Source organism: Neofelis nebulosa, chromosome 8, assembly GCF_028018385.1.
Source record: "Neofelis nebulosa isolate mNeoNeb1 chromosome 8, mNeoNeb1.pri, whole genome shotgun sequence".
In the NCBI taxonomy this organism is placed as follows: Eukaryota; Metazoa; Chordata; class Mammalia; order Carnivora; family Felidae; genus Neofelis; species Neofelis nebulosa.
Genome location: NC_080789.1, coordinates 79,083,594 through 79,109,242, shown reverse-complemented (window position 1 = coordinate 79,109,242; position 25,649 = coordinate 79,083,594). Strand labels below are relative to the sequence as shown.

At 40.2% G+C, this 25,649-nt stretch overlaps 1 protein-coding gene and 1 pseudogene across 2 annotated transcripts in view; both read right to left on the bottom strand.

Moving 5' to 3' along the window:
• Window positions 1-893: 893 nt before the first annotated feature.
• The window catches only part of IPO8 (importin 8), an 87,613-nt gene continuing 62,857 nt past the window's right edge, over window positions 894-25,649 (bottom strand). For both annotated transcript variants that reach the window (XM_058743205.1, XM_058743206.1), the window contains 5 exons: window positions 20,513-20,733; window positions 16,223-16,428; window positions 13,174-13,377; window positions 12,496-12,612; window positions 894-2,848 (listed from right to left, as the gene is read on the bottom strand). In XM_058743205.1, the coding sequence (XP_058599188.1) occupies window positions 2,751-2,848; window positions 12,496-12,612; window positions 13,174-13,377; window positions 16,223-16,428; window positions 20,513-20,733 (846 nt within the window). In that variant the 3' untranslated portion in view covers window positions 894-2,750. The remainder of the gene's footprint in view (window positions 2,849-12,495; window positions 12,613-13,173; window positions 13,378-16,222; window positions 16,429-20,512; window positions 20,734-25,649) is intronic.
• LOC131519801 (ribosome biogenesis protein BOP1-like) lies at window positions 16,436-19,031 on the bottom strand (annotated as a pseudogene).

Below are 25,649 nucleotides of genomic sequence, written 5' to 3'. Positions count from 1 at the left end.
AGCACACATTCTGAGATTAGTAAATATATCTTCCTGTATATCCCAGGCATTTTTAAAATGGCTGCTTCTATGCCATATCTCAGTAGGGTTGTTTGCTATGCTGTCTCTTTAAGGGTGAGGACTCAGTTTCCTCTTGCCCTCTTGCTCTGAGCAAAGCCTGATGATTTTTAAAGTTCCCAGTGTTGAGCCCCATTGATCGTAAAAACTCATGAAGTTCAGTCCTTCCCGCTTTCAAAGGCAAAAATTATGGGGATTCATCTTCCCATGGTGGATCCCCCATGCCTGGGGTGCTGGATGTAGAGTCTGCTAGTCTCTTCTATCCATGCCTGAGGTGTGCCTCCCTCCCCTCCTCAGTTTTGAGAGGCGGTTTGGTTTCTAACTGCATTGCTGCCCTTCCTACACTCTTTGAAGTGGCCTCTTCTCTACATTAAGCAGTGAAAGTCTGTTCTGCGAGTCTTTGGGTCATTTTCTGGCTTATTTACACTGATGTGGATTTTATCTAAGTGTATTCATGGTAGTAAGTGAGGTAAGGATCTTTCTACTCTGCCATCTTCCCTGGAAGTCCCCGTTCCACTCAACTTTGACCTCTCCTAATCTGATGACAGTCTATCAGAAAATGGCTCTCTTTCCAGCACCTTTTTTATTTTCCTTCAAAGTCCTGCTGTGGCTTAATGGCCTTAGCTTTTTCAGAGTTTGTATCTTTCTCATCGGGATACCACAGTTTATGAGATGGGCTCTAGCTCCCAACCGCTCCCCACTCTCGCCGCTCCTGATGAGCCCTTGTTACCCTCCCAGGCCAACAGTTACCTTGCTCCACCTGCCCCCAAATAAGGATTTTTATCACCTGCTTAAAGCACCTCCACATTTCAGATTTCACACAAAGGGGTTCAGAATCCTGGGAATCAGTCCATGTTTTATTTTACAGTACATTCATATAAGTTCCTGCATTTCCAAGGTAACCAGATCACATTCAGGTTAGCACTGCTGGTAACAAAATTATACAACTACCCTGGCTTCAAAAACAAGATAGGATGATACACATTAATATCTGTTTCCCTTTAATACTGTAGAAGACAATACCTCACAAAAATAAAATCATGCCTTTTACAATCCAGTGTGAAGGCATATTTATGTTAAAAGAAACCATTTTAGACATGTGGAGAAGAAGAGTTTCAAAGCTTAAGATATCTAAAATGTCCCCCCAGTGCCATCTGTCTCTTCTGTCAGCTGGCACATTCAATATCAATGCCTTGGGAAGAGAGGGACAGAGGAAAGCAAGGGACCATTTAGCTCTGAAACTCATGGCTTCTTAGGCTACTTCTGTAAAAACTACTTAAATAACCTAAAATGCTAAAAAGAGTTAATATTAACAAGGGATGGTAATATAGGAAGCACCTGGAGAAAATTCCTCCAGTAACTGAGGGGAAATAGAAGCTGCAGACATTTCACAAAAATGGAAAACTGTATCACATCCAGTAATACATTAAGTTTTGAAAATACACTTTCACTTTACTGTACGAAAAGACTATGATCCATGTTCTAGTCTTGAATCTGTTCATAAAAAGAGCCACAGCCTCCATCTGCAATATTTTCTGTAGGCATCATTACCATCAAAGAGTGACCAATATCCCAACCCTTGAAGAATATAACAAGCCAAACTGAGCTATAATAAAGGCTAGAATGAATTAGGTAGGAGAAAATTCAGATGTGTGAGAAGTAGAAGTTAAATTCATTTGGGTCATTTTTTCTAGATAAAAAAGGTTAGAAAATGTTTTGGACCCAGGTCCAACATAGCTGGAATGATAAGTTGTTGAAAATGCAAGCCCCCATCCAGAAACCACGTGCTTAATGTAGCACCCTTCTCCCAGAAGTTCAATGTGCTTTTGTATTATTACCAATTCATTACATAATGAAGTACATGATTCAGAATATACTTGGACTTATTGTTAATTCCAATGACTAAAGAGTTCCTGCCACTTGCTGCCAAGAAATTTTTGAGTCCTTCACTTATTAGGTTATAAATGGAATTTATACTCATATTTTCTGACCCCAATAGAAACACCACCCCCTTCAAGGCTCAAATATATGATGGAAGAGGGAATAAGACACTTAGTAAGAAAGCCTCAAAACATATAATGAAAAACCAGAGCCAGTGCATGTTACAACCCCTGAAGACAGCCCCCAGCAGCAGGGTGAGCAAGGGGAGCAGTGATGTTTTTGAAACCAGAGTGACTTGTAACTAACTGCCTAACAGTAAAATCACACAGTAAAATGCAGAATAAGTCAACAAATAGCCAAGGTTTACATTATATCTAGAAATATGTTTTATGCTTTAAAAAAAATTGCAATGCACTCCAAAAAAATTTTTCAGATAATTCATGTACAACAGAAGGCACTGTTATCCGCATAAATCCATTGATTCTGCATGGCAAAAACCTGAGACGTGCAATTCAATCCTTTAAATCCACCTTGGTCATTCATCCTTTGGAGAATATGATTTGTCCTTTTCAATCCACTGATTTTGTTCTTCTTTAATTTCATACATTACAGTAGCTGCTTAGAATATATATTTCAGGGTGAGAAAGGTCAAAGGGGAAGAGGGAGTGGATAAATGTGCTGCCCAATGTCAGTTATCCGGCACAGCAGCAGGGTGCTGAAAAGCAGCCCACTGTCATCCTCCCCTTGACCTTCACATTCCCCCGGTGAAGGAAAATATAGTGATGACATTCGGTAGGCTGATGTTCCTTCTTTCAGTTGTTGCTGGGCACAGTCCCAAAGTTAAATGCGGAGAGGACTCCTTTGTTTTCAAACGTGAAGCCTCCCTGTTGTTCAATCTTCTTCTTGGCCTCTAGTATTTGTCAAGAGAAAGGGAGGGAACAAAATTAGAGTATTTAAGGTGACAAAGTTAGAAATAACCTAAAATGAGCTAGATTTATTTATACTTAGCATTGTGAAGGACTGTGACTTATGATATTAGTTATCCTGCCCAACCAAGCATTAGCCTTTTTTGGTTTTAATTCTAGTGTAGTTACTATACAGTGTTATATTAGTTTCAGGTGTATAATACAGTGATTTAACACTTCCACACAACAGTCACTGCTCATCAAGGTAAGTATATTCCTTAACTCTTTCACCTATTTTGCCCACTCCCCACCCCCGCACCTCCCCTCTGGTAACCATCTGTTTGTTCTCTTTAGTTACGAGTGGGTTTTTTGGTTTGTCTCTCTTTTTTTCCCCCTTTGTCCATGTGTTTCTTAAATTTCGCATATGAGTGAAATCATATGGCATTTATCCTTCTCTGACTGGCTTATCTTCCTTGGCATTATACTCTCTAGATCCATCCATATTGTTGCAAATGACAGGATTTCATTCTTATTTATAGCTGAATAATATTCCATTGTACATATATATACACAATTTCTTTATCCATTCACCTATTGATGGACACCCGGGCTGCTTCTATCAATTGGGTATTGTAAATAATAATAGCAATAAACACAGGGGTGTGTGTGTGTGTGTGTATATATATATATATATATATATATATATATATATAATACATACATATATATATGTATACATATATGTACACACATACATATATACATATATATACACACATACATGTGCACATACATGTACACATACATATCTTTGATTAGTGTTTTTGTATTCCTTATAGCTAAATACCCAGTAGTGCAATTACTGGATCATATGGTAGTTCTATTTTTCACTTTTTGAGGAACCTCCATATTGTCTCCCACAGTGGCTGCACCAATTTGCATTCCCATCAACAGTGCACAGGGTTTCCTTTTTCTCTACATCCTGGACAACACTTGTTGTTTCTTGTGTTTTTTATTCTAGCCAGTCTGATAAGTGTAAGGTGATCTCTCATCATGCTTTTGATTTGCAATTCTCTGATGATGAGTGATGTTGAGCATCTTTTTACATTGTCTGTTGGCCATCTGGATATCTTCTTTGGACAAATGTCTGTTCAAGTGTTCTGACCATTTTTTAAATGGATTGTTTTCTGGGTGTTATGTTGTATGAATAACTTACACTAACCATTTACTGGACTGTCATTTGCAAATCTCTTTCCCATTCAGTAGGCTTTTAGTTTTGTTGGTTGTTTCCTTTGCTGTGCAGAAGTTTTTATCATGATGTAATCCCAACAGTTTATTTTTGCTTTTGTTTCCCTTACCTCAGGAAACTGATCTAGAGAGACGTTGTTATAGCTGATGTCAGAAAAATTACTGCCTGTGCTCTCTTCTGTAAGTTTATGGTTCCAGGTCTCACATTTATGTCCTTAATATATTTTGAGTTTATTTTTGTATATGGTGTAAGAAAGTGGTCCACTTTTCCCAAAACCATGGAAGAGACTCTGTTCTATTGCATATTCTTGCCTCCTTTGTCACAGATTTACTGGCCATATAATTATGCGTTTATTTATGAGCTTTCCATTCTTGATCTTGATCTATGTGTCTATTTTTGTGCCAGTACCATACCGTCTTGATTACTACAGCTTTGTAATATACCTTGGAATCTAGGATTGTGATACCTCCAGTTTTTTTCTTTTTCAAGACTGCTTCGATTATTTGGGGTCTTCTGTGGTTCATACAAATTTTAAGACTGTTTGTTCTAGGGGCACATGGGTGGCTCAGTTGGTAAGCGTCCGACTTCAGCTCAGGTCATGATCTCACAGTTCACAAGTTTGAGCCCTGCATCGGGCTCTATGCTGACAACTCAGAGCCTGGAACCTGCTTCAGATTCTGCGTCTCCCTCTCTTTCTGCACCTCCCCTGCTCCCTTTCTCTCAAAAATAAATAAAACATTAAAAAAAGACTTAAAAAATAATTTAAAAAAAGATTGTTCTAGTTCTGTGAAAACTACTGTTGGTACTTTGATAGGGATTGCCTTAAATCTGTAGATTGCTTTGAGTAGTATGGACTTTTTAACAACATTCTTCCAATGTTTTATACTTTTCAAACTATAGGTCTTTTACCTTCTTGGTTAAGTTTATTCCTAGGTATTTTACTCTTTTTGGTGTGATTGTAAATGGGATTGTTTTCTTAATTTCTCTGACATTTCATTATTAGTGTATACAAATGCACCAGTTTTCTGCATGTTGATTTTGTATCCCACGACCTTAATGAACTCATTTATCAGTTCTAGTAGGTTTTCAATGGAGACTTTAAGTTTTCTATGTATACAATCCCCATGTTATCTGCAAATAGTGAAAGTTTTACTTCCTCCTTATGAATTTGGATGCCTTTATCCCTTTTTGTCTCAAGCTGTGGCTAGAACTTCTAGTACTATGTTGAATAAAAGTGGTGAGAGTGGACATCCTTGTCTTGTTCCTGATCTTAGAAGAAAAACTGTTTTTCACCATTCAGTCTGATGTTAGCTGTGGGTTTTTCACATGTAGTCTTTATTATATTGAGCTATGTTCCATCTACCACTTTGTTGAATGTTATTATCATGAATGGATGTTGTACTTTGTCAAATGTTTTTTCTGCGTCTACTGAAATGATCATATGGTTTTTATACTTTCTCTTATTAATGTGATATATCACATTGGTTGATTTGCAAGTATCGAACCACTCTTGCATCCTGGGAATAAATCTCACTTGATTGTGATGAATGATTTAACATAGTGTTGGATTTAGTGTGCTAATATTTTGTTCAGGATTGTTGAATCTGTCTTCACCAGAGATATTGGCCCAGGAGTTCTTTTTGTGGTATCTTTATCTGGTTTTGGTATCAGAGTAATGCTGGCCTCATAGAATGAATTTGGAAGTTTTGCCTCCTCTTCTATTTGTTTGAAAAGTTTAAGAAGAATAGGTATTAACTCTTCTTTAAATGTCTGGTAGAATTCACCTGGGAAGTCATGTGGTCCTGGACTTTTGTTTGTTGGGAGTCTTTTGATTACTGATTCAATTTCATTGCCAGTAACTGATCTGTTCAAATAGTCTATCTCTTCCTGGTTCAGTTTTTGGAGAACTGGTTCAGTACTGGCAATGTTTCTAAGAAGTTATCCATTTCTTATAGGTTGTCCAATTCATTGGCATATAATTTTTCACAATATTCTCTTACAATCCTTTGTATTTCTGTGGTGTTACTTCTCCTCTTTCATTTCTGATTTTGAGTCTTCTCTTTCTCTCTCTGATGGGTACAGCTAAAGGTTTGTTAATTTCTGTTGATCTTTTCACAGAACCAGCTCCTGGTTTTATTGATCTATTGTTTTTCGGTTTCTATATCATTTATTTCTGCTCTAATCATTATTATTTCCTTCCTTCTGCTAGTTTGGGGATTTGTTCTTTCTTTCTTGTTTCCTCGGGTGTAAGGTTAAGATTTTTCTTGTTTCTTGAAGTAGACTGGTATCATTATTATCTTCTCTGTTGAGAATGATTTTTGCTGCTCCCAACAATCTTTGACCACTGTGTTTTCATTTTCATTTGTCTCCATGTATCTTTTTATTTCTTCTTTGATTTCTTGGTTGACTCATTCATTGTTTAGTAGCATGTTATTTAATCTCCATGTACTTGTGTTCTTTCCAGGTTTTTTCTTGTGGTTCATTTCTATTTTCATAGCATTCTGCTCAGAAAAGATGCATATGACTTCAATCTTTTTGAATTTGTCAAAACTTGTTTTGTGGCCTGATACGTGATCTACTGTGGAGAATGTTTCATGTGCAGTTGAAAAAATGTATATTCTGCCGTTTAAGGACAGAATGTTCTGAATATATCTGTTAAATCCATCTGATCCAGTATGTCCTTCAAAGCCATTATTTCCATCTTGATTTTCTGTTTGGATATCTCTTCTTTGATATAAGGGGGGGGGGGGGTCTTGGAGTCCCTTCCTATTACTGTATTACTATCAGTTAATAACAAGTAAAGGAACTAATTGTTTCATGTATTTGTGTGGTCCCATGTTGGATGCATAAATATTTACAATTATTTTATCTTCTTATTGTTCCCTTTAAAATTATGTAGGGTCCTTTCTTTGTCTCTTGTTAAGTCTTTGTTTTAACATCTATTTTGTCCAATATAAATATTGCTACCCTGGCTTTCTTTTTGCTTCCATTTGCATGATAACTGTTTTTCCTTCAGTCTGCACATGCCTTTGGGTCTGAAATGAGTCTCTTGAAGGCAGCATATAGATGGGTCTTGTTGTTTCATCTGTTCCATCACCCTCAGTCTTTGACTAGAGAATTTATTCCATTTATTTTTTAGGGTTTTTTTTTAATGTTTTATTTATTTTTGAGACAGAGAGAGACAGAGCATGAGCAGGGGAAGGGCAGAGAGAGAGCGAGACACAGAATCCGAAGCAGGCTCCAGGCCCTGAGCTCTCAGCACAGAGCCCGATGCAAGGTTCAAACCCACAAACCACGAGATCATGACCTGAGCCAAAGTCGGACACTTAACCGACTGAGCCACCCAGGTGCCCCTAGTCCATTTGAAGTAATTATTTATAGGTATGTATTTATTGCCATTTTGTGACTTGTTTTGTGGTTATTTTTGTAGTTCTTCTCCATTCCTTTCTTCCCTTGCTCTCTTCCCTCCCCATAAGCTGGCTTTCTTTAGTGATACACTTGGATTCCTTTCTCTTTATTTTTTGCATATTACTGGTTTTGATTTGTGGTTACCATTAGGTTTGCATATAACATCTGCTATATATAGCAGTCTATGTTAAGTTGATGGTCACTTAAGTTTGAAACCATTCTTTAGTCCTGTCCTTCCCCCCCCGCCCCCGCATATATTAGGTATATGGTGTCATACTTTATATCCTTTTGTGAGTCTTTTACTGGTATTTACAGATATAGTTATTTTTACTTCTTTTGTGTGCTTCCTACTTTTATTACTCGTGGTTTTTGTTTTCCACTAAAAGAGTCCCCTTTAACATTTCTTGTAGTGCTGGTTTAGTGGTCATGAATTTCTTTAACTTTTGTTTGTCTGGGAACCTCTTTATCTCTCCTTCTATTCTGCATGATAGCCTTGCTGGATAGAATATTATTGGTTACAGATTTTTTTCCTTCCAGCACTCTAAATATATCTTGTCGCTCGCATCTGGCCTGCAAAATTTCTGAAAAATCCACTGATAGCCTTGTACATAAATTTCTCCTTCTCTGTTGCTGCTTTTAAAATTCTCTTTGTCACTACTTTTTGCCATCTTAATTACTATGTATCTTGGAATGGACCTCCTTTGGTTGTTTTTGTTGGGAAATCTCTGTACCTCCTGGATCTGGATTTGTTTTCTTCCCCAGATTGGGGAAGCTTTCAGCTATTATTTCTTCAAATGAACTTTCTGCCCCCTTTTCTCTCTTCTTCTGGCATCCCTATAATGTGAATGTTATCAAACCTGATGGAGTCACTGAGTTCCCTAAGTCTATTCTCATTTTGCATAATTTGTCTTCCTCTCACCCGCTCACCTTAATTTCCATTATTCTGTCCTCCAGGTCACCGATCCATTCTGTTTCCTCTAGTCTACTATTTATTCCACTTACTGTAATTTTAATTTCAATTTATCATGTTCTTCATCTCTGACTGGTTCTTTTTCAATGTTTTCTCTTTGTTAAAAATCCTCCACTGTTACTTCAAGTCCAGCAAGTATCTTTATGACCATTACTTTAATTTCTCTATCAAGCATATTACTTATCTCTGTTTGGCTGAGGTGTCTTGCTATTGTTTTTTCCTTTTCTTTCATTTGGGACATATTTCTCTCATTTTGTGTAACTTTCTGTGTTAGGAAATTCAGCTACATCTCTTGCTCTTGAAAGTAGTGGGTAGAGCATGGCATGCAGTTTTAACAAGGTGGTGCTGGTCCTCTGCCAGAGGGGATGTGTCTCTGCCCCGGAGACCATGGCTGGCCAGACCGATCTGCAAAGCATGCAGAGGCAGGGTGCACAGTGTTTGTGTGTTGGTTTTTTTTTTAATTTACATCTAAGCACATAGCACAACGATTTCAGGAGTAGATTCCTTAATGCCCCTTACCCATTTAGCCCATCCCCCCTCCCACAACCCCTCCAGTAACCCTCTGTTTGTTCTCCATATTTAAGAGTCTCTTATGTTTTGTCCCCCTCCCTGTTTTTATATTATTTTTGCTTCTCTTCCCTTGTGTTCATCTGTTTTGCATCTTAAAGTCCTCATATGAATGAAGTCATATGATATTTGTCTTTCTCTAATTTCGCCTAGCATAATACCCTCTAGTTCCATCCACATAGTTGCAACTGGCAAGATTTCATTCGTGATTGCTGAGTAATACTCCATTGTGTGTGTGTGTGTGTGTGTATACACACACACACACACACACACACCCCACATCTTCTTTATCCATTTATCCATCGATGGACATTTGGGCTCTTTCCATACTTTGGTTATTGTCAATAGTGCTGCTATAAACACTGGGGTGCATGCGTCCCTTCGAAACAGCACACCTGTATCTCTTGGATAAATACCTAGCAGTGCAATTGCTGGGTTGTAGGGTAGTTCTATTTTTGGATTTTTGAGGAACCTCCATCCTGTTTTCCAGGGTGGCTGCACCAGTTTGCATTCCCACCAGCAGTGCAAAAGAAATCCTCTTTCTCTGCATCCTTGCCAATATCTGTTGTTGCCTGAGTTGTTAATGTTAGCCATTCTGACAGGTGTGAGGTGGTATCTCATGGTGGTTTTGATCTGTATTTCCCGGATGATGAGTGATGTTGAGCATTTTTTCATGTGTCAGTTGGCCATCTGGATGTCTCTGGAGAAGTGTCTATTCATGCCTTTTGCCCATTTCTTCACTGGATTGTTTTTGGGGTGTTGAGTTTGATAAGTTCTTTATAGATTTTGGACACTGGGGCACCTGGGTGGCTCAGTCAGTTAAGCGTCTGACTTCGGCTCAGGTCATGGTTTCACGGTTCGTGGGTTCAAATCCTGCACCGGGCTCTGTGCTGACAGCTCAGGGCCTGCAGCCTGCTTCCAATTCTGTGTCTCCCTCTCTCTCTGCCCCTCCCCTGTTCATACTCTGTTTCTGTCTCTCAAAAATAAATAAATATTAAAAAAAAATTATAGATTTTGGATGCTAACCCTTTGATATGTCATTTGCAAATATCTTCTCCCATTCCATTGGTTGCCTTTTAGTTTTGATGATTGTTTCCTTCACTGTGCAGAAGCTTTTTATTTTGATGAGGTTCCAATAGTTCATTTTTGTTTTTGTTTTCCTTTGCTCTGGAGATGTGTTGAGTAAGAAGTTGCTGTGGCCAAGATCAAAGAGGTTTTTGCCTGCTTTCTCCTCGAGGATTTTCCTGTCTTACATTTAGGTCTTTTATCCCCTTAGTTTGAGTTTATTTTTGTGTATGGTGTAAAAAAGTGGTCCAGGTTCACTTAACAGCATGTTGCTGTCCAGTTTCCCCAGCAACATTTGCTGAAGTGACAATCTTTTTTTTTCCATTGGATATTCTTTCCTGCTTTGTCAAAGATTAGTTAGCCATACATTTGTGGGTCCATTTCTGGGTTTTCTATTCTGTTCCATTGATCTGAGTGTCTGCTTTTGTGCCAGATCTGTTCGTGTTATCTTGATGATTACAGCTTTATAATACAGCTTAAAGTCCGGGATTGTGATGCCTCCTGCTTTGGTTTTCTTTTATCAAGATTGCTTTGGCTATTCGGGGTCTTTTCTGGTTCCATACAAATTTTAGGATTGTTAGATCTAGCTCTGTGAAGAATGCTGGTGTTATTTTGATAGGTATTGCAATGAATATGTAGATTGCTTTGAGTAGTATTAACATTTTAACAATATTTGTTCTTCCTATCCAGGAGCATGGAATCTTTTTCCATTTTTTTGTGTCTTCTTCAATTTCTTTCATAAGCTTTCTATAGTTTTCAGTGTATAGATTTTTCACCTCTTTGGTTAGATTTATTCCTAGGTATTTTATGGTTTTTGGTGCAGCGTGCACAGTTTTAATAAGGTTCTTGCGTCCTCCACAGGTGACCAGCTGCCACTGCTGGGACTGAGACCCCACAATGCGCACAGTAGAGAGGCATGGTTTTGGCAGTTTGCAATGGTCTTCTAGGGAAGGGGGCCCACAGCACCAGAACTGAGGCAGGCCCAGCTAAAAAGGATGGGGCATAGTATAAGCAAATTAGGTAGTGAATGCCGGCTCCAGGCTGGTTCCTGCAGGTGTCTGAGTGTTTATGCCGGAGGGCAAGGAAGGGAAATGGCACCCACCAGCTCCTTGTTCCTGGAGGAGTCTTCCAGCAATCTCAGTCTCTCTGGGACACAAAGATTAGTAAATAATTTCCCTCTTGTATGCCCCGGGCATTTTTCAAAGTACTGCTTCTATGCTGTGTTTCTGCAGGCTGTTGGCTGTGCTGTGTCTTTAAAGGGATGAGGACTCGGTTTCCTATCACCCTCCAGACTCTCCCAGAACTGAACCTGCTGTCAGAACTCATGAAATTTGGTCCCTCTGGTTTCCAAAGCCAAACGTTATAGGGATTCATCTTCCCATGCAAGCTCGCACCATGATGGTCTGTTCTCTCTCTTCTCCACACCTGCGGATCCCTCCCCTCCAGTGGACAGACCCGTAGTCCATTTAGCTCCCCACTGCATCTCCACTCTTCTATCTTCTCTGATGTGGACTCTTCTCTACAGTTAGTTGTAGAGTTTGTTCTGCCGTCTCTGGGTCATTTTCCGGGTTATTAACCCTGATGTGAGCGTTACCTAGTTGTATCTGTGGGATGACGTGAGCTCAGGATCCACCCATTTCACCACCTTCCCTGGAAGTCCCTGAGTATCAGCTTTTAATAGGGCTATGTCAGTAAGTAGTTATGTTTACTATTACAGAAAAACTGCTAAAAATGAACAAAATGGAAAAACTTTACCTCCCCCAACTTCCAGGAAAAATGACAAAATGAAAAGGTGCAAAGTGGTTTTTTTTAATAGTTCTATAGGCTACTGCTGAAAGTGTACCCAGAATTCTCCTGATACAGACTCTGTGCAGGGCTGACAAGAGAACTCTATGCAGAAGAACTTAGGTTCTAAATTCCAGGTGCCTATTCCATGTTTTCCACTAAAGTATTTTTGTAATTACAAATTTTTTTCCACTGATTTTCTAGGAGTGACCATAATAATGTCTGCATAGAACAATTTCTCCAAGTCAAAACCTGAAAATCCCAGCAAAAGAAATGAAGAGTGTTTCTTTTCCAGGAAGACAAGCTCCTTATAAGAATTCATGAAGTGAACTGGCTCCAAAACAGAGGGTAAGTACATGAATACCACCACCACTAAAAGACACCTATTAATGCACAGGGTTTTGCCGAGCTAAGATATCATGATCAGTGATTTAAAAAAAAAAAAAAATCATACAATAATAATTATCTTGAAAGGGTGGCCTCTAACAATTTTTAAAACAGTCTCTAATGTGCCACAAGGCTCATTAAGAAGGTAAGAAGGTTGCTCATTAATAAGACTGACTACTGGCACGCTGATGCCCTCCAATCTGGGAATGCAGCTGGCTGACCTGCTACTGTCCTCCGGTGCTCTGCCAGGGTATACACCTCCTGCAGCGCCCTCCTCTGGTCCTCACTGAGCGGTGCCATCAGCAGCTGGTACCAGGCAGCATCCCGACTCTGCACAGCTGTTGCATTTGGGGAGTGTGTAGAAGAAGAAAAAGATAAGAGCCTAGTGAAAATTATCATTACAGAGAACAAAAGTACATGATCAAATTACGATGAAATGATTGCAGAAATTAAGAGACAAACTTATTCCAGCAAAGGATTATTTCTGAGTACCCACTCCATATCTAACCATGTGGGGCTATCAGAGGAAGGTTAGGACATTGCAAATCTCTGTGTTGCCCAGTTCTCGACCTCCTTCACCATCTCCTCCTCCTGGGGTTTTACTATGCTCCCTAAAATCCAGATCTTGGCAAACACCTCTACTCACATGCTACCATGTTCCGCCAGATTTTCCCCGTACCTGCAGTTTCGGCTTCACTCCCACACCAAGAACTCAAGTTGGTGCTTGAGGCAAAACCATGCTCTAAGCCTCCCAGATTTTTCCATTTGGACATCTCACCACTACTAAAACCAAACTTAGCATCTAAACTGATTTTGGACAGATCCCAAAACAATTTTTAAACCAAAGGAAATAAAGAATTTAGAGAAAATATCTAAAAATTTAGGGAGTAAAGACATACTTAGCAGAGCTTGTGTAAAAATTTGATATTCATCCACACTATTGTCAAGGTCAAGTGGAGTGCTGAATCCCTCAAGGGCAGTTTCTTCCAACACTTCTTCATCCCAGTCATCCTCCTCCTCCTCCTCATCTTCACCTCTTCCATTATTCGACTGCATTGCTTGAGCGGTTACATTCGTCTCCTCTTCATCACTTGAAATCTCCTCTGGCAATCCATTAATTATTTAAAAAGAATCAGAACACAAAAGGACAAAACATAAAATTCCACAGAACAAAAATTATAAAATGACATTCTGGAAATGGAAAAACTACCGCCTATTTTTACATGAAATCCTAAAAATAAAACTTTATAGTTTGTTAAATTGAAAATGACTTTAGAGGGGCGCCTGGGTGGCGCAGTCGGTTAAGCGTCCGACTTCAGCCAGGTCACGATCTCGCGGTCCGTGAGTTCGAGCCCCGCGTCAGGCTCTGGGCTGATGGCTCGGAGCCTGGAGCCTGTTTCCGATTCTGTGTCTCCCTCTCTTTCTGCCCCTCCCCCGTTCATGCTCTGTCTCTCTCTGTCCCAAAAATAAATAAAAAACGTTGAAAAAAAATTTTTAAAAAAAAAGAAAATGACTTTAGAGGCACCTGGGTGGCTCAGTCAGTTAAGCATCCAACTTCAACTCAGGTCATGATCTCATAGTTCATGAGTTCTAGCCCCGCATCAGGCTCTGTGCTGACAGCTCAGAGCCTGGAGCCTGCTTCAGATTCTGTGTCTCCTCCTCTCTCTGCCCCTCCCTGCTCGCACTCTTTCTCTCTCTCAAAACTAAATAAACATTTAAAAAAAAAATGACTTTATACTCCACACTGAAAACAATTTCCAAGTAACCCTAAATCTATAGTCCACTGGACATTACTGTTTTGCTATGGCTGTCTCATATTCATTTATATAAAAATGCTAATTAATCAGAGTCCCAAATTTTTTGTCAAAAAAAAAAAAATTGTGCAGTCAGTGCATTTTTTTTAATGTTTATTTTTGAGAGAGAGAGAGAGTGCAAGCAGGGGAGAGGCAGAGAGAGGGGGAGATACAGGATCCAAAGCAGGCTCCAGGCTCTAAGCTGTCAGCACACAGCCTGATACAGGGCTCCAACTCACGAACTGCAAGATCATGACCTGAGCCGAAGTCGGACACTTAACTGACTGGACCACCCAGGCGCCCCAGTGCATATGTTTTAAGTAACAATGAGTTCCCACTGAGAATTTGGGTCTCTCAACAGTTAATTCAGTTGATTACAAACTACTCAGAAGTGTGCAAATGAGGTCATTTCTGCTAATAGAAACATAAAAATACAGAAATAAAGAAAAAATAGCTACATGTGTGTTGAAAAGTGGAAAGCTGAATTGCATATCACCATGGATTCTGTTTCTATGTTCAGGGCTGATCTGTTCTAAGCAGTTAGCCCAATATTATAAATAACTGGAAGATAGTAAATGCACAACAAAATCAACCCAAGACGGAAAAACCTAGAGTAAAACCCAAACCAGGCAGTATTATTCCAAAACTATTTCTATAAAACATACCACACTAAAGCACCTGAATTAAATGGCAAAGTAGTTTTAGGAATAAGGCGAGAAACAGAAGTTTTGATCATACACACACACACACACACACACATATATATATATATATGTATATATGACACATATATATGACAAAGATAGCAAGAAATACCTTTCCTAATTAGTCATTCTATACTTCAGCACAAATTGAACAGGAAAGTCTGGAAAATTACCAGAAATTTTTTCTCACATATTAGTTATAAGCCAACAGTTTACAAAACAAAAAATTAGAACTGAAAAAAAGAATTCTATAATTGTTGGCCTATACTTAGGAAAAGAATAAAAACCCTTCTAGTAAAGATGTCCTACATAGAATTCAGGAAAGCAAATTAGATCAGAAGTTGTGCTCTATGTTAGGAGTTAAAGAGTACCATTCCTCGTACCCAAACTAGGATGATGCTAATTAAATGCAAAATGTTTAAATCTACACTTGTATGTTTTACATGAAACATTCTGATTTTTCTCATTTAAAGAAATTCTGTTAACAGATATCATAAGTTTCTCAAATTCCACATATGAGTGAAAACGTAACAGAAGACCATGGGGGGAAGGGAAGGAAACAAAAAATAGTTACAAATGGAGAGGGAGACAAACATAAGAGACTCTTAAATACAGAGCACAAACTGAGGGTTGATGGAAGCAGGGGGATGGGGAAAATGGGTGATGGGCACTGAAGAGGGCACTTGTTGGGATGAGCACAGGGTGTTGTATGTAAGAGATGAATCATGGGAATCTACTCCTGAAGCCAAGAGCACACTGTATGCTAGTTAATTTGACAATAAATTATATGAAGGAAGGGAGGGGAAGGGAAGGGGAAGAAATTCTGCTTTTAACCTGAAGAGGGAAAACTCCATTTGGAGTTGGATTTGGTTACTTCCTGCACCCAAGCAAGTAGTTTTGCAATTATCATCAAATAAAGATCTAATATCCTTGACTCTAACAATCTTACTCTGTCAATTAAGCAAATATCCTTCATTTATGTACTTTACTCCAAATTTAATAATATGTAAACCATAAGTTTCTCCCAATTACAATTTTTAAGAACCATTAAAAAAAAAATCAGGCATTCTATTAATCTGTTATACTGATACTTCCCTTAACTAATGGTTCATTGAATTCATGCTGCCGACTTCACAGAGACTATTGGCACAAACAAGAAAATGAAATACTGGTTTCTAACTCATTGTCAAAACTATGTGATTCTGTTATAAATGTATCTGAATTTCTCAGAGTTTAACAACATTCATTAAGCTCAATAATTATTTAAATGTCAAAAAATTAACAGATTTAAATTTACATTACAGGGTATGTCAACCAAACCCAAAATATTTGTTAAATGTGCAACAAGCCAAAGAATGTAACTGAATGATTCCAAATAGACTAAAATTCAGAGAAAATGCATGCTCAAATCAAAATCAATTCTAGCATTCATTACAATTAGAAGATTTTACCGTTTTCTTCCATATCAGCCTTCTCTGCTTTTGAGCGATCTTCCTGGTTTACCAGTTGTCTGGTAGCACAAACCTGCTTTAGGCCAAGGAAAAGGAAAAGAATTGAGGGTACAATCTGTCCCACCACAGCATCTACTGCAGGAGGTCGATTTTGCAATTCCAAAAGGATACTCAGTCCTATTATACACATCTTCCGGTCATGATGCCTACAAATCACAAAGAAAAAAAAGGTACTCATGAGAAATGGGGACAACTGAAGATTCCACAAGAAAAAATGGCCAAGGTGATTTTTAAGGTTCACTCAATGGAATTATACAGAGGGATCCTCCATCTTGTACTATGTGAAATCCTATATAAACCAAGTTTTGTAAACCAATTATCATCAAAGAGCTATAAAAGTCTGTAATCAATATGGTGAATTTTACTATAGTATCAATTTATAACTGATTTAAATGCTTTATCTGTGCCTTGGCATAACAAGTTCTATTAAAGCAGGAATACCTGTATTTGACAGCATAAAATTCCTATCCAATGGAAAAAAGGAAAAATTCAGACTGTGTCTTCATTAGATTGGTCTACAAAGTTTCTCAGCACATACACTGTATACTAACCCCCCAGTGCCAAAAGCTATTCAGAAACTCAGCATATAATAAGCAAGCTAAACTTAATGACTATAAGTAAATCAATTAAATATAGTCCGCTATAACATAGCATAAAATTTGATTCTGAAGGGAAAAAAAAATTTTTTTAATGTTTATTTTTGAGAGAGAGGGAGATACAAAGCACTAGCAGGGGAGGGGCAGAGGGAGAGAGGGAGGCTGAATCCGAAGCAGATGAAATGATGAATATATTATAAGCTACTATTATTCGCATTGCTCTTTTTTTTTCCCCCCAAGCTGGGCGAACACCTCTATTAAGATCCTGAGCAAACACATGGCCTGGCCCCTGAGGAAACAGAGTGGCTTAGGTGAAGAGGCAGACGGTGCCATTGGCCCCTGAGAAAACCCACAGCTGGGGCCAGGGCGGAAAGCCACATCCAGTACACCCAGGTCTTGGCTCAGCACGTGTCCCCACAGCACCTTCACAGGCACCAGCAGTTGGTTCTGCAGCAGGTCACTGCGTACCATCCTATGGCAGACAATGACACTCCCGTGGTCAGAGCTAGATGTGAAGACCTGGTACCAGGTGTGGAAGGCCACAGCCCTTGGGTCCTCCTGTGGTGCCTCACCACCCTGTAAGGCTCACCAGAAAGGTCCAGATCAAACCACACCAGCTTGCTGTCATAGCTCCCACAGATGACCTTGTCCCCTGCAGGGTGCACTGCCAGGCTGGACACCCACTTACAGTTCGGTCTCAGCTTCTCGGTGAGCTCCTGGCACAGGAGACAGTAAAGGCAGATGCTGCACTCGAAAGTCACTAACACAAAGGACGGGACAGAGTAGAAGGTCACCCACGGCACCTGGCCATGGCTGCAGAAGGGGGTCTGCCTGCAGCGCCAGCTCAGCTAGTGGATCAGCACCTGTGTGTGGCCTGCAGGGGCCAGGACCACAGCCAAGAAGTCCCCACACCCATGCCAGGTCAACAGGCTTCCCATGGCGGATGTGCAGCCACAGGTCCCCCCTGGCGTTCCTCCTCTGGGGCCTCCAGCCAGTAGGCAGGCTGAACGGCCGGCATCTCAGGTGGGATGAAGGCAGACAGCAGCTGGTCCTCGCTGCCCACCACCAGCTGGGCCCCCAAGGCCAGGATCAGTAGCAGCACCACGTCCTCTACAGCCATAGCCACCAGGCAGATGATGGGGTGAGTGTTCCAGCCAATACTCCTCAGCATACCCACAACGGGCACGGTCCTCGTGCAGCAGGTGGCAGCCACCTCCCAGAGTCATAGTAAGCCACTGTCAGAGCCTGAAGCCAGCCACTGGCCCTCTCCAGGATGACACTAAGGTGGTGGACAAGGTTCCTGGGGCCTCTAGAGACCAGGACCTGACATGCGAGGAAAGGCTGCGGGTCCTGCAGCTGGGACAGTTTGGGGACGAGGTCTTCAGGGTTCACATTCACCCTCACCTTGCACTGCCGTGGACACAGTAGAGGTCAAGGCAGCATGTGAAGCATTCCTGGAGGAAACAGCTATACACAGGCACACCCCGCAGGTTCGGAAACTTGTGTGGCGGGAAGGTGGGCTTCCTCTCACCTGGCTCCCATTGCTCCCACACCTCTTCGCTGGGCAGATACGCAGGAGGTGGGCCGTAGAACTCAGTGTGACGCCGACGACCAGCTTGGGACTGGGTATGTGTATCTTGTGCCCATCCGGCCCAACATCAGGGTCTTCCACACCCACAGATTACTGAAGCTAGGGGTGGGGTTCTGGGGCCCGTGAAGCTGCATCTGGCCCATCTTAATGGCATATGCCCCAAGTGAGAGACCCTCTCCTTCTCCACCAGGGATGGGATGAAGCTGTGCTTGTCAGCAGGTCAGCTGGTTACTGAGTGGAGCACCAGGTCCCCAGTGAAGAAGTCCAGCTCATACAGATCGAAGCTCATGTCCCCCAACTGGCCCCTCTGCAGCCACCATGCCAGGGCCACCTGCTCATCGGTCAGCCATAAGTCGTGCCCTGTCATCCAGTCCTGCATCATGCACCGGTAGTCAGGATCATCCATTTTGCGCAGAACCTGGTCCAGCTTGTCACGAGTACGCAGGGGCTTGTAGCTGTGCCTGCCATCCGTGCCCAATGCCCATGCCCACCATGTTCCAGATGTCCTCTGTCCTTGGGGAAGAGGTCCCGGCCTGCACCTGTGGCCCAGTGGTCTTCTCCATCACTGCTGATCCTATCTTCTCCCTCTGCCGAGTCATCTTCACTCCTGTCACTGCTAGAATCTTCCAAGCCTGAGAACGTGCTCTCTGTCAGAGAAGCGACAATCTCTGCCATCCTGGAGGCTAGGAGGAGGGGCACAGATCAAAGAGAACTCCACCAGCTCCAACTCCAGCTCTGGCTCCAGTGGCTGCTTCCCAGGACGTGCCTGTGTCACCGCCATATCCCTGCCACACTACCCAGCCGGTCCCAGCCCACTGCATTGCCTGATTCAAGTTACTAAAGCCAAAGGAGTATATTATAACAGGAACTGCACTGGACCTGAGGATGCCCTCCAATAGGGGTGCACATTAGGTGTCAAGAGGATCACAGCAGGAAAGATGATTGTCAAGTAGGACTCTAAAGAATCCAAGGAAGCATAAGCCAAGCCTGTCCAGTCTATGCAATAGTAGAAATGGCCTTTCTATCTCTGGAAAACTGCTTCTAGATGCTAATAAAGAGAGAAGCATTCCAACTGCATAACTGTGAGTGACAAAGCCTCTGCTCCCTAAATCTTTGTCAGAGATAACTTCAAGCACAATTTTTTAAAGTATGTTCTTCCCTTCAAGTCTTTAATAAAAAATCTAAACCAATGACAAATTCCAGTATCCTACAAGTAGAAAAACTAGAATACATACAGCAGCTTGTTAGTATCTTCCCCCATACCTGTTCTGCCATGCTAATTCACACCTGTATCACTTGGCAGTGTCCTGACTACTCCTACTGGAATTCTCCTTCCTCAGCATTTCTAAATGATATCATTTCTAAATGTTATCTTACAAAACTTAAAAAACAAAACACTAGTTGTATCTAATGTTTTAAACAAATTAATTGCAATCTAGCTCAAATTCTAGCATAACAATCACTAATAGGTGTGGGGTCACTTGAGGTGAGCATGTACCTACTACTCGGCATCTCATTTTTCTTATGTTTGAGAAGTAGGAGAGTGCTTCACATGAAGACAAACTCTCGCACCAGGGAAGCACCCAAGCTACAACGAACAATCCTTCTTTCTGACCTCACATTTGAGAACAAGCTCCCTTGAGATCTGCAGAGTTCCAATATCCAATAACCTGGGCCAGTACATTTTTACCAGACTGGCATTTTCCTTAGAAACCTGACCCCATTTAGAATGTTTTTACCTATACACACTTAATAGTCATGGAACCTGCTGGACACTTAGTTCTCATTGCCTAAAGATCTAACGCTATCATGCAAGTAAAAAACAACTAGGGACAGACTATACCTAGTTTTCAGAGCCTGCATTCTTTCCACTAGATTATACTACTGAAACACAGTTTAATTCTCTAAAAATTAAAATTTGTGTTTACAATGCACTAAAAATAATCCTTAAAAATGAAAATTACCTCTTTATATGCTATTTTACATTTTTAAAATCAATGTTCCAGAAACAGAAATGTAGAGTAAAATCCAAAAGACACATACCCAAGAAAACAATCCGTATCGTTCATCCACTGATTTATAAACTGTACAGTTAACGGTCCAGGATTGTGAGGCAACTGAATTTGTTCTAAAGTATGTAGCAGCAAATCAGGGTTGTAGTACAAGGCAGCAATGGCAACCTGAAGACACATGGTGCGGAGCTCACTAGTTTTCACTCCTCGGGTTAGTCTCTCCAAAACAAGTTGAACAAAGAGAGGAATGCACTAGAGAAAACAATAAAGAAGAGAGTCAGCCATACACAGAGAAACCAGATAACTTTTACAGAAAGCAGTATGTTGGTAGAGAGTATTCTCAAATAAGATACCCTTAAGGACAATTAAACCTTTGCTTACCTTGTTCTTATGGTATTAAACAAATTTATATTCTCATAAAGCCCAGAGATTAAATGGCCAAAAAGAGGTCCTACAAAGGGCGAATATCCAAAATCTATAAAGAGCTCACCAAACTCCACACCCAAAAAACAAATAACCCAGTGAAGAAATGGGCAGAAAACATGAATAGACACTTCTCTAAAGAAGACATCCAGATGGCCAACAGGCACATGAAAAGATGTTCAACGTCGCTCCTCATCAGGGAAATACAAATCAAAACCACACTCAGATATCACCTCACACCAGTCAGAGTGGCCAAAATGAACAAATCAGGAGACTATAGATGCTGGAGAGGATGTGGAGAGACGGGAACCCTCTTGCACTGTTGGTGGGAATGCAAATTGGTGCAGCCGCTCTGGAAAGCAGTGTGGAGGTTCCTCAGAAAATTAAAAATAGACCTACCCTATGACCCAGCAATAGCACTGCTAGGAATTTACCCAAGGGATACAGGAGTACTGATGCATAGGGACACTTGTACCCCAATGTTTATAGCAGCACTCTCAACAATAGCCAAATTATGGAAAGAGCCTAAATGTCCATCAACTGATGAATGGATAAAGAAATTGTGGTTTATATACACAATGGAATACTACGTGGCAATGAGAAAGAATGAAATATGGCCTTTTGTAGCAACGTGGATGGAACTGGAGAGTGTGATGCTAAGTGAAATAAGCCATACAGAGAAAGACAGATACCATATGGTTTCACTCTTATGTGGATCCTGAGAAACTTAACAGAAACCCATGGGGGAGGGGAAGGAAAAAAAAAAAAAAGAGGTTAGAGTGGGAGAGAGCCAAAGCATAAGAGACTGTTAAAAACTGAGAACAAACTGAGGGTTGATGGGGGGGTGGGAGGGAGGGGAGGGTGGGTGATGGGTATTGAGGAGGGCACCTTTTGGGATGAGCACTGGGTGTTGTATGGAAACCAATTTGACAATAAACTTCATATATTGAAAAATAAATATATATATATAAAAACGTTAAAAAAAAAAAAAAAGAGGTCCTAGAGCAGTGAGAGGAAGTCTCCTTCCCTTGTCTTTTTTAATGTTTATTTATTTATTTTCAAAGACAGAATGAGGGAAGGGCAGAGGGAAAGGGAAAATCACAAGCAGTCTCCGTGCTGTCAGCGCAGAGCCTGATATGGGGCTCGATCTCACAAACTATGATCGTGACCTGAGCCTAAACTGAGTCAGACACTTAATCAACCGGGCCACCCAGATGTCCCAACAAGTCTCCTTCCTTTTTGAGTGCAGATTACAGTGAAGACTATCCCACAAGAATCCACACTCAAATGATGGCAACAATCCAAATATAGACCCAGCCACTTCCACATTTAAGGTAAAATGACTAGGTTGGAATTTTTGTGAAATCAGATTAAATGGGACTTAGAAAATAAATAAGCATGACATGACCAGAATTTCTCTTGAGAAAGAAAATTCCTAAGTCACAGAATGTAAAGTACAGCATGGTGACTACATTTCATAATGCTGTATTACAGCCACCTGGGTGGCTCAGTCAGTTAAGCATCTGACTTCAGCTCAGGTCATGATCTCACAGTTCATGAGTTTGAGCCCTGCTTTGGTTGAGCCCTGCTTCTCTCTCTCTCTCTCTGCCCCTTGTGGGATTCCCTCTCTCTCCCCCCTCCCCTCTGCCCCTCCCTCACTTGCTCACTCTCTCTCTCAAAAAACAATAATAATGCTGTATTACATATTTGAAAGTTGCTAAAAGTAGATATTAAAAGATCTTATCACAAAGAAAAACAATTTGTAACTGTATGGTGCTGGATATAACTAGACTTATTGTGATCATTTTACAACATATATAAATATCAAATCATTGTTATATTATCTCAATAAAATAAAAATAAGAAAATTCCTATTAATAGAAGACTGAAGAAAAAATGGTAGACTTCGCATTTGAAAATAAAGGCATCTGACTCCAATTCTACCATTGATGAACCACTTTCATTAGAAGTATTTCCTTTTTTCAAAAATTTTTTGATGTTTTTATTTATTCTTGAGAGAGAGAGAGAGGGAAAGAGTGTGAGTGGTGGAGGGGCAGAGAGGGATACACAGAATATGAAGCAGGTTTCGGGCTCCAAGCTGTCAGCACAGAGCCCACTTCAGATCCTCTGTCCTCTCTCTCTCTCTACCCCTCCACCACTCACATGCTCTCTCTCGCTCACTCTCTATCAAAAAAAATAAATTAAAAAAAAAATTTTTTTTTTAAAGAACTAGTTCCTAATAGTTATTTTCACTAAAAGGGATGGGCTGAAATGATTTGTGTAAAATAAAATCCTGAGGTGTTAATATAAGCTCATTTTAAAATTAAACTTTAGCAGAAAAAAATAAAAAAATAAATAAAATTAAACTTTAATCCTCAGGGAGGATTGAAGGACTAGGCAGAGCACAGAGGTGGTTGAGGGCAGTGAAGACACTCTGTATGTTACTAGAATGGCGGTTACATATCATTATACATCTGTCCAAACCCATAAAATATACAACACCAAGAATGAAGCCTAGTGTCCAGCGTGGGCTCTGGGTGATAACGATGCGTTATCAACGTAGGCACATCGACCATAACCAATGTACCACCCTCGTGTATATGTTGATAATGGAAGACACTATGCATGTGTGGGTAAGGGGTATATGGGATATTTCTGTACCATCTGCTCAATTTTGCTGTGAACCTGTAACTGCTCTAAATAATACTCTATTAAACAACAAAGTTTCACATAGAAATTTACGAGTTAAATTTAATATTTTTTTTGTGGTCCAAGTTATAAATATATTAGGAGCAGCAGAATACTAACTAGCCTTATTTAGGAGGATACATAAAAGTACCATGTATAGTTATGTGTTTTAGTTTTAAGATTGAGATTTTAGGGACGCCTAGGTGGCTCAGTCTAGGTTAAGTGTCCAACTCCCGATTTCGGTTCAGGTCATGATCCCACAGTCGTGACATCAAGCCCCATGTTTGGCTCCCCACTGATTGTGGAGCCTGCTGGGGATTCTCTCTCCCTATCTGCCCCTCCCCTGCTCATTCTCATTCTCTCTCTCAAAATAAATAAACGTTAAAAAAAAATGAGATTTTATAAAGAGATGACTAGTTTGATGTTTGATTAGCCCTACTGGTTTCTTCTCAAATTCCAATACAGAGCATTCAGATAGCACAACACATGTAGGATGTAGGCTACATTAAAAATTATTACTATGGGAGAAAGGGGAACCCTCTTACAGTGTTGGTGGGAATGAAAACTGGTGCAGCCACTTGTGGAAAACAGTATGAAGGTTCCCCCAAAAGTTAAAAATACAATTACCCTATGATCTAGTAATCATACTACTGGGTATTTACCCAAAAAACAAAAACACTAATTCAAAGGGATACATGCACCCCTGCTTATAGCACCATTATTTACAATAGCCAAATTATGGAAGCAGCCCAAGTGTCTATCAATTGATGAATGGATAAAGAAGATGTGGTGTGTATATATATATGTGTATACACACACACACACAGACACACACACACACACACACAAAAATAGAATATTCAGCCATAAAAAAGAATGAAATCTTGCCACTTGTAATGACATAGATGGAACTAGAGAGTATAATGCTCAGCAAAAGAAGTCAGTAAGAGAAAGACAAATACCATATGATTTCACTCATATGTGGAATTTAAGAAACAAAACAAATGAGCAAAGGAAAAAGGGAGAGAGGCAAACCAAGAACAGACTCAAATATAAAGAACAAACTGATGGTTACCAGAGGGGAGGTGAGTGGGGGGATGGGTTAAACAGGTGATGGGAATTAAGGAGGGCACTTTTTTTTTTTTTGTCCAATAACTCTTTATTTTTTTTTCAATATATGAAGTTTATTGTCAAATTGGTTTCCATACAACACCCAGTGCTCATCCCAAAAGGTGCCCTCCTCAATACCCAAAACCCAAACTCCCCTCCCTCCCACCCCCCCATCAACCCTCAGTTTGTTCTCAGTTTTTAACAGTCTCTTATGCTTTGGCTCTCTCCCACTCTAACCTCTTTTTTTTTTTTTTCCTTCCCCTCCCCCATGGGTTTCTGTTAAGTTTCTCAGGATCCACATAAGAGTGAAACCATATGGTATCTGTCTTTCTCTGTATGGCTTATTTCACTTAGCATCACACTCTCCAGTTCCATCCACGTTGCTACAAAGGGCCATATTTCATTCTTTCTCATTGCCACGTAGTACTCCATTGTGTATATAAACCACAATTTCTTTATCCATTCATCAGTTGATGGACATTTAGGCTCTTTCCATAATTTGGCTATTGTTGAGAGTGCTGCTATAAACATTGGGGTACAAGTGCCCCTATGCATCAGTACTCCTGTATCTCTTGGGTAAATTCCTAGCAGTGCTATTGCTGGGTCATAGGGTAGGTCTATTTTTAATTTTTTCAGGAACCTCCACACTGTTTTCCAGAGTGGCTGTACCAGTTTGCATTCCCACCAACAGTACAAGAGGGTAAGGAGGGCACTTGTGATGAGCACGGAGTGTTGCATGGAAGTGCTGAATCACTATATTGTACACCTGAAACTAACATTACACTGTGAAAAATTTTAAATTAAAAAATTTTTTAATTATTATGGTAAAATAATTATAGTAAATCAATGAAGCCATAAGAAAATGTAAACTAAACTTGAAAAGCTCTTCTTGAGATAATAATAAAGCTTCATTTTAACAAATGTTTACTATTACTTGCAAAGCCATT